This window comes from Musca vetustissima, unplaced genomic scaffold (assembly GCF_032173495.1).
Source record: "Musca vetustissima isolate MV318-11 ecotype Yass unplaced genomic scaffold, APGP_CSIRO_Mvet_v1 utg4091, whole genome shotgun sequence".
Taxonomy (NCBI): Eukaryota; Metazoa; Arthropoda; class Insecta; order Diptera; family Muscidae; genus Musca; species Musca vetustissima.
The window spans coordinates 302,761-312,585 of record NW_026884591.1 but is presented as its reverse complement, the minus strand read 5'-3'; the positions used below and the strand labels follow the sequence as shown (position 1 = coordinate 312,585).

General features: G+C 34.4%; 1 protein-coding gene across 1 annotated transcript; it reads left to right on the top strand.

The window, feature by feature from the left end:
- The first annotated feature begins 603 nt into the window (after positions 1–603).
- On the top strand, positions 604–1,991 carry LOC133331608 (uncharacterized). The gene is made up of 2 exons (XM_061539992.1): positions 604–685; positions 1,093–1,991. Exons 1-2 carry the CDS (start codon positions 604–606, stop codon positions 1,989–1,991), a joined length of 981 nt encoding a protein of 326 aa, XP_061395976.1.
- Positions 1,992–9,825: the final 7,834 nt, after the last annotated feature.

Below are 9,825 nucleotides of genomic sequence, written 5' to 3'. Positions count from 1 at the left end.
TGTTAGACCCTAAAAAGTATTCTTTAAAAAATCCACGCCTTGTGTTAGACCCTGAAAAATATTCTTTAAAAAATCCACGTCCATTGGAGGCCTTAAAAAATATCCCTCAAAAAATCCAATGCGAAACACTGTGCCTCAGGACAATATATATTCGCACACAATTTCAGCCCTCATTCAATAAGTTTTGTGTTAATGACGTTGATGCCGAACAAGATGATGATGATGCAGATAATAATGAAAATGTTGAGGAAGAATATGTTGTTTATTATGTCCACGAACAAAATGTATGCGGTTCAGTTCTAGCTATGCATTCGTTCGGTTCGGTTGAGGTGATAAAAATATAGAAAAAATATATCCTTCGATTTCTTCGTTATTTTACCGGTATATTTTTGTCAATAATGAATGAATAAAAATATAAAAAACCGCATTAGGATATTTTGCTCCTCACTACTTGCGAGAGGATTAAATCGACGAAAGAAGTCATTGTTGTTTTTGCTGTCCCTGTTACAATTTCAGCGGCCTATCTACCCAGTATTTATATCTGCATTCTGTCAGTGTCATACTGTAAAATTTTTCTGAAATATTTCTGACACCCTTGGAATCATGAACTACTCCTCCGAGAACACGGATTTGAAACGTCTACTCACATCGTGGCACTGTGAAATACTTTACAATTTGTTTCGTGGTAAGTGATGTGGAAGTAATGCATTCTAGAATGCATGCGCAGAACACATTTGGGGATAATTCTTTGTTAAATAATAAACAGACAATAATGTACATGAAAATTGTGAAAAATATTAAATTAATAAAAAAATGGGAGATTAAAAAAAAAACAACAACAACTTCACATGTCCATTTTTCCTACTGAAAAATCAGGCCTAAGGGTATTAGATTTTTTTTTCTATACAAGAGATCAGGCCTAAGATTCTATGAACTATTTTTTATAGAAATAACTCCGACCTATGGTCCTTTAATTTTTTTTTGTATAGAAAAATTACCTATGATTTTTTTCTATAGAAAAACATTAGACCCAAGGGTCTGAGATTTTTACCTTCACAAATAATTCTAACATTTTCTTTTCATTTTTTACAGATGAAGAAATTTCCATTGAAGAGCTGAAACTCATTAAAAATCGCCACCTTCGACAGTTGTTAAAAAATTACAAAATGGGTGTACGAATACGTTTCGAACATTATTTTGAAATATGGCGAAATCGTATTGGAATACCATTTCAAGGTGAAGAAGACTCTAAATGTTCCTGTAACTGTAAAACCGAACGTTTGGCAAATATAACTTACAATGGACATGCGATGTTATACGAAACAATACCCAAAGAACCCATGCCGATTGAAGGCCCCCAACCTGCAATTAAACCCCCAACATTTTCACAGGAAAATATTAATATTCAAAATCAAGAAATTCTTCCCAAATATGAATTGCGTTCCGCAACACAACGACGTTTCGCCGATGATACTATGCAATCGGATAATGACGATGGTAGTACCCATGGTGGCGATCCTTTGCGCCATAAAATCCCCTGTCCCTATAATTTACCACAAATCCTGCAAATGTCTGGAGATCGTGGCATAGCCATCGTTAAATATTATGAACAGCATCAGGGTTTCACCACTTCTCAGCGATCGGAACTTATACGAGTCATTTGTGATTTCTTTGAAGAACATGAATATAATCTATCGCTGCAAATTAGCTATAAATTGGAGCGGGAAATTTTCCAAATGTTCCCCAGTGAAAAGTTGCAGTATTATCGTACGGAAAAGCGGGGTAAAATCTATGTCCGATTTGTGAATATGAAAAGGATGCGAAAACAGCGTAGCGAACGAAATATTGAAACGCACACTACTACTCCACAACGTGATGTGGCGGGGAAATTGGATGAGACATATGAAGATGAAAATATGACAAATTTCGATGCCTGGTCAGAGGATGCTGGGGAAAAGGAAGATAATGTGAAACCTGATATAAATAATTAGCATTTATAAGTATATAAGTCGAATATTTTTTGTAATAATTAATTATTAAAATTAATAAATATCTATATTTGTATGGACTGAAGGAGTCTTTATCGACGAGCAGAAGGAAATATTTAAATGTGAGCTGAATGTAGTCTTCCATCCACGCCTATTTTACCCCTTGAACAAATAGAAAAAAAATCGCAAACCATCAGGTCCATGATTTTTCTATAGAAAAATAAACCCCAGATCTTCAGGCCCATGTTTTTTTCTAGGTCCATGTTTTTTCTATAGAAAAAAATCGCAGAACTTCAGGTCCATGTTTTTTCTATAGAAAAAAAAATCGCAGACCTTCAGGTCCATGTTTTTTCTATAGAAAAAAAATCGCAGACCTTCAGGTCCATGTTTTTCTATAGAAAAAAATCGCAGACCTTTAGGTCCATGTTTTTTCTATAGAAAAAAAAAATCGCAGACCTTTAGGTCCATGTTTTTTCTATAGAAAAAAAATCGCAGACCTTTAGGTCCATGTTTTTTCTATAGAAAAAAAATCGCAGACCTTTAGGTCCATGTTTTTTTTCTATAGAAAAAAAATTCGCAGACCCTCAGGTCCAAGTTTTTTCTATAGAAAAAAATTCGCAGACCTTCAGGTCCATGTTTTTTCTATAGAAAAAAAAAACGCAGACCTTCAGCTCCAAGTTTTTTCTATAGAAAAAAATTCGCAGACCCTCAGGTCCAAGTTTTTTCTATAGAAAAAAATTCACAGACCCTCGGGTCCACATTTTTTTCTATAGAAAAAAATTCACAGACCCTCGGGTCCACATTTTTTTCTATAGAAAAAAATTCACAGACCCTCGGGTCCACATTTTTTTCTATAGAAAAAAATTCACAGACCCTCGGGTCCAAATTTTTTCTCTGTAGAAAAAAATTCACAGACCCTCGGGTCCACATTTTTTTCTATAGGAAAAAATTCGCAGACACTCGGGTCCACATTTTTTTATAGAAAAGACCCTCAGGTCCAAGTTTTTTCTATAGAAAATTCAGGTACACAAAAATCCTCAGTTCCTTTTTTTCTATTTATTTTTTCTATAAAAATTCACAGATCCTTGGGTCCTTTTTTGTATAGATAAAATTTTGTGAAGGCAATCAAATTTCAGTTGTGTGAGGAAGGAAGTAGTGATAAACCCTTTTTTTATAAATAATACACAAGGGACATTGAAATTCTATTTGACTTCAAAATAAGGACACACTTAAGGGCGTCATATGTTCACCAGCCCATTGTCCTGTCTAAGGATATTCGAATGGCCAGCCCATGTGCTTAACATAAGGTAAACACACCGCCCTTAAGTAAAACCCCTGCAATAAACAAATATGTCCACAAAAAACACATCGGAAAATTCCAACTCGGTCCAACTTTGAAGAGAACAAATAAGAGAGTAATTTTCTCATTGAGAGCATAAAGGAGAAACCCGCCAACAGGCAGGCAAAAAAGAAAAACAAAGAAAAGGAATGCTTATTAGAGGAAATGTGGGCAATTCCCAGCTATGGCCAGAATTTAAGAGTGTTGCTAAGAGAGCCACTTCCTTGATATGCAAATTAAAAGAGAGGCAGATTTTGAATACCGGCAGTTAGGCAAATAAGAAAATAAACAGAATCAGGGAAAATTGCGGCTGGCAATTTATTTTTTATTTGACTCTGTTGTTGATGGCGGATGACGACATAGGCTGTCGCATTGTGCGGAAGACATTTTTACACATGGCCGGGACATGTGGTGTGTGTTTGTGTGTTGTTGATGAGATTTCCTCTTGGCCACAAGTGGCCTGTGGCATACTCACTCACTCTCTGGGAAAAACAAAAATTCGCATTGAACGCAGGGCACAGTCCACTAGGCAGTCAGTCATTTTTTGTAATTCAACTCAGCAGCACAATTTTCCCCCCAATAAACGAATCTATTTTTGTTTTTCAAAATCTAATAAAAATTTCACAATATTTACTACACAGAAAACGCATGTTTTACACGAAATAAAAATTTAGTTTTTTTTTTTGCAAAATTTTTGTTTTCCTTTTTTATTTTTTTGTGAAATTATTTCCCTCGCGGCCATGGATATCCCTGAATTGCCCAAGGAATCCATTGAGAGATTGAAAAAAATATTGAAATCATGGAGTTTAGAATTTCTATTGGAACAATTTATTGGTAAGTATTTTGGATTTTGTTTTGATTTCTTTTTTTATTGTTCGCATATAATTGTGTGAGGTCACGGTTTTCTGTGGATTTGTTTTCGATGAGAAGAAGTGGGGATTCTGTGTGGGAAATTCTGTTGATATCAGGAATGTATCCTCAAACAATCGAAATATACATTGGAATATTGTCCTCAATAATGTAATTAACATAATTGAATTTTAACAGTAATGTTATTGGACAAAAAATAACGGTTACTAGATAACATGTTTATTGTAGTTAGTATATCAGGGAAATTTAAGGATGATATAGACTAAAGGATTCTCTGACCCTTAGATTCAAGATTTTTCTAAAAACAAAATTTTTGGTATATACAAATTTTCGAGGAATATAAGGTCCAAGTTTTTTAGAGAAAAATTTGCAAACCCCCAGACAAATTTTTTTTTATAGACAAAAAATTTGCACACCCTCAGGTCTAAGTTTTTTTCTATAGAAAAAAATTCGCAGACCCTCAGATCAAAGTTTTTTTCATAGAAAAAAATTCGCAGACTCTCAGGTCCAAGTTTTTTCTATAGAAAAAAATTCGCAGACCCTCAGGTCCAAGTTTTTTCTATAGAAAAAAATTCGCAGACCCTCAGGTCCAAGTTTTTTCTATAGAAAAAAATTCGCAGAACCTCAGTTCCAAGTTTTTTCTATAGAAAAAAATTCGCAGAACCTCAGTTCCAAGTTTTTTCTATAGAAAAAAATTCGCAGAACCTCAGTTCCAAGTTTTTTCTATAGAAAAAAATTCGCAGACCATCAAGTCTAAGTTTTTTCTATAGAAAAAAATTCGCAGACCCTCAGGTCAAAGTTTTTTCTATAGAAAAAAATTCGCAGACCCTCAGGTCAAAGTTTTTTCTATAGAAAAAAATTCGCAGACCCTCAGGTCAAAGTTTTTTCTATAGAAAAAAATTCGCAGACCCTCAGGTCTAAGTTTTTTCTATAGAAAAAAATTCGCAGACCATCAGGTCTTAGTTTTTTCTATAGAAAAAAATTCGCAGACCATCAGGTCTTAGTTTTTTCTATAGAAAAAAATTCGCAGACCCTCAGCTCTTAGTTTTTTCTATAGAAAAAAATTCGCAGACCCTCAGGTCAAAGTTTTTTCTATAGAAAAAAATTCGCAGACCCTCAGGTCAAAGTTTTTTCTATAGAAAAAAATTCGCAGACCCTCAGGTCAAAGTTTTTTCTATAGAAAAAAATTCGCAGACCCTCAGGTCAAAGTTTTTTCTATAGAAAAAAATTCGCAGACCCTCAGGTCTAAGTTTTTTCTATAGAAAAAAATTCGCAGAACCTCAGGTCCAAGTTTTTTCTATAGAAAAAAATTCGTAGACCCTCAGGTCCAAGTTTTTTCTATAGAAAAAAATTCGCAGACCCTCATGTCTAAGTTTTTTCTATAGAAAAAAATTCGCAGACCCTCAGGTCTAAGTTTTTTTTCTATAGAAAAAAATTCGCAGACCCTCAGGTCTAAGTTTTTTTCTATAGAAAAAAATTCGCAGACCCTCAGGTCTAAGTTTTTTCTATAGAAAAAATTCACAGACCCTCAGGTCTAAGTTTTTTCTATAGAAAAAAATTCGCAGACCCTCTGGTCTATGTTTTTTCTATAGAAAAAAATTCGCAGACCCTCAGGTCCAAGTTTTTTCTATAGAAAAAAAAATCGCAGACCCTCAGGTCTAAGTTTTTTCTATAGAAAAAAATTCGCAGACCCTCAGGTCTAAGTTTTTTCTATAGAAAAAAATTCGCAGACCCTCAGGTCTAAGTTTTTTCTATAGAAAAAAATTCGCAGACCCTCAGGTCTAAGTTTTTTCTATAGAAAAAAATTCGCAGACCCTCAGGTCTAAGTTTTTTCTAAAAAATTCGCAGACCCTCAGGTCTAAGTTTTTTCTATAAAAAAAAAATCACAAAGACCGTAAGTCAAGTTTCTTCTATAGAAAAAAATTCGCAGACCCTCAGGTCTAAGTTTTTTCTATAGAAAAAAAATATTCTTTAGACCCTCAGGTCTAAGTTTTTTCTATAGAAAAAAAAATTCGCAGACCCTCAGGTCTAAGTTTTTTCTATAGAAAAAAATTCGCAGACCCTCAGGTCTAAGTTTTTTCTCTGAAAAAATATTCTTTAAAAAATCCACGCCTATATGAAGGCTCTGAAAAAAATATTCTTTAAAAAATCCACGCCTATATGAAGGCTCTGAAAAAAATATTCTTTAAAAAATCCACGCCTATATGAAGGCTCTGAAAAAAATATTCTTTAAAAAATCCACGCCTATATGAAGGCTCTGAAAAAAATATTCTTTAAAAAATCCACGCCTTGTATGGTTGGAGCTCTGAAAAAATATTCTTTAAAAAATCCACGCCTTGTATGGTTGCAGCTCTGAAAAAAATATTCTTTATAAAAAAAAAATATTCTTTAGAAAATCCACGCCTTAGGTGGTCCTTGAAAAAATATTCTTTAAAAAATCCACGCCTATATGAAGGCTCTGAAAAAATATTCTTTAAAAAAATCCACGCCTATATGAAGGCTCTGAAAAAAATATTCTTTAAAAAATCCACGCCTATATGAAGGCTCTGAAAAAAATATTCTTTAAAAAATCCACGCCTATTTTTCCCATAAAAAACAATTCTAATTCATTTTTTCTATTCCAGACGAAAAAATCGACGAAGAAGTTCTGGAAATGATCGATGCCAGTCACATCAACCTGCTGCTGCACAAATACCCGATGGGTGTTCAAATTCGCTTTACACATAATTTGGAAAAATGGCGGCGTAGTATTGGAAAACCATTGAAGGCAACCACCTTCAGCGAATTCACCCCCTGCCTCAATAGCAAACAGATTTACGAAGAATCTCCACAATCACAATTTTCCGAAGTCACCACAATACCCATTGCGGATAAACTAAATCGATCATCGGATGCCATAAGCCTTGATGATAACATCAGTGTAATATCCAATCACAATTTAGCCATGGCCACTTGGACAACAAGCAGTGATAATCTTTCCGTGGGTAGTGGGAAATCCAAAGTAGAGCAGGTGACAAAGAAGAAATCATCGAAAATCGATTTGGAGGAGATTCTCATGAACTCACCACCAAATGGTCCGGACCTGATAGAAATCTATAGCAAACAAAAACATTTTACCCACCTCGATCGCAAGCGTCTCATCAGCACCATTGTTAACTATTATTTGGAATGTAAACTGCCGATGGATCTGACCACCAGTTATGATTTGGAAAATGCCATTATAAAAATGTTTCCGAATGAAAATTTACGTTTATATCGCACCACGAAATATGGTAAAATTTTCTGTCGTCACAGTCGTGAAATTAAAAAGGAAAGAGAGTCGGAATCGATGCGTGAACATGGTGTTAGGGATGACAATGAAGCGAATATGTCAAGGTATCTGCCAAATGAATCGTTTTTAATTGGTGAGGATGAGGAGGATGGTGATGATGATGGTCGTCTGGAATTGTTAAATCATGAGTGAGTGGGAAACATTTTTGAAATATTTTTTATAAATTTTGAGGTATTTTTTTTTCGGAATTTTTCAGCATTCTCATCCAAACCGTTTACCAGGGTCAAAAGAAATTTACCAAAATTCGTACACCATTTTTCTATAACAGCTTCCTGACAACTGGTGAGTATTTTAGAATGATCCATAAGTATGGCAGGACCTCTATATTTAGAAGAAAGTTCTTGAGGCGTATTCATACCCTGAAACATATTTTTAAAAAATCCACGCCTTGTATAGATCCTGAAACATATTTTTAAAAAATCCACGCCTTGTATAGATCCTGAAACATATTTTTAAAAAATCCACGCCTTGTATAGATCCTGAAACATATTTTTAAAAAATCCACGCCTTGTATAGATCCTGAAACATATTTTTAAAAAATCCACGCCTTGTATAGATCCTGAAACATATTTTTAAAAAATCCACGCCTTGTATAGATCCTGAAACATATTTTTAAAAAATCCACCCCTTGTATAGATCCTGAAACATATTTTTAAAAAATCCACGCCTTGTATAGATCCTGAAACATATTTTTAAAAAATCCACGCCTTGTATAGATCCTGAAACATATTTTTAAAAAATCCACGCCTTGTATAGATCCTGAAACATATTTTTAAAAAATCCATCCACCCCTTGTATAGATCCTGAAACATATTTTTAAAAAATCCACGCCTTGTATAGATCCTGAAACATATTTTTAAAAAATCCACGCCTTGTATAGATCCTGAAACATATTTTTAAATTATCCACGCCTTCTACAGGTCCTTGAGAAATATTTTTAAAACATCTTCGCCTCGTATAGATCCTTAAAAATGTTTTTAAAAAAATCCATTAACACCTCTTTCTCTCTCGTTCTAGCCTGTGAAAATTTCCACATAACCAATGTCCAAGATTATTGCCTGCAAGTGAATGGATGTGAAATCGAAGAGGATCGTTTTAAGAATATTATTTTGAAATTCTATAAATCTCCAACATTTAGTATAGAATTGAAATCGAAAACCAACGAGGAAGACAAGCAGAACCAATCCCAACATATACCAGATGTGGAATATATAAAAAATATACCGGCACTGGTGCCATTGGTGAAAATGTACCAAGTCGGCAGGCGATTAGAGAACTCACATAGGACCACCATTGCCAAGAGTATTGTGGATGAGTGCCTGAAAATGGATCCGGAGAGAGTGTGAGTGGCAAGAGAGCGATTTTTTCTAGGAATATAAGATTTTAAAATATTTTTCTATTTTTATTTTTAGGTTAAAGAAATCCGACTTCGTGCAATTGGCCCATAACATTTGTGAAACCTTTCCCACAGAGGTGCCATCCACCTATTATATACCCTGTCAAAATGCCAAACCCGCCAGGGGTAAACTATTCTATGCCTATGCCAATAAACGAAGCCAACTCTATGCCACTGGCATCCTGGCGCCCAAACCTAGAGGAAAACGAAAAATTCCCTCTCTCTCGGATTTGGATGATGATGGTGATCTGACAGATCGTAGTGAAAGTGATTACAAAGTGAAACCCTCAAGACGCAAACGTTTTAAGGAGTCTAAAGATTTTTCCATACACACTCCCCTCAATATGGAAACTTTAATGGATAAATGGCAAGAGACACATGAAAAGCGGAGGGAGGAATTGCAGGATGGCCTATTGACAGCAAAGAAATATATCAAAAAATATTCCATATTGCAAGGGGAACGGGGTTTGAGACTTCTTGAAATGGATGTTAAGGAGCTGTATCCGAATATGGAAACTATCGAGACATGGTTGATTCTCTATGAACGAGTGGTGGCGAAAGTTAGAGATCTAAAGAAAATCGAACATGTTCAGAATATTTTAAATGATATCGATGCTTCGCAGGATATAAGTAAGTGGAGAGATATTTTTTTATTTATAAAAATATTTTATTATTTATAAAAATACCTATTTCTTTTCAAGGATATCGTGCCAGTTTGGCTTTGGATTTATTGGTTTATATATTTCCCAGCTGTGGCCGCATTTCCAGGCCCGAAGTACAAAATCGTTTTCTCAAGCAGTATAAGGTAATATGACAAATCTACAATTCTAAATCTTCATAAAATCTTTGAAAAAATATTAAAAAAATCCAAGCCTAGGTCTTTGAAAATTAAAGTTAATAA

Bases quoted from the DNA above. Each gene is read 5' to 3' on its own strand.
- LOC133331608 (XM_061539992.1), top strand. From the start codon at position 604: ATGAACTACTCCTCCGAGAACACGGATTTGAAACGTCTACTCACATCG. The intron at 686-1,092 runs GTAAGTGATGTG...CATTTTTTACAG, and splicing joins ACTTTACAATTTGTTTCGTG to ATGAAGAAATTTCCATTGAA.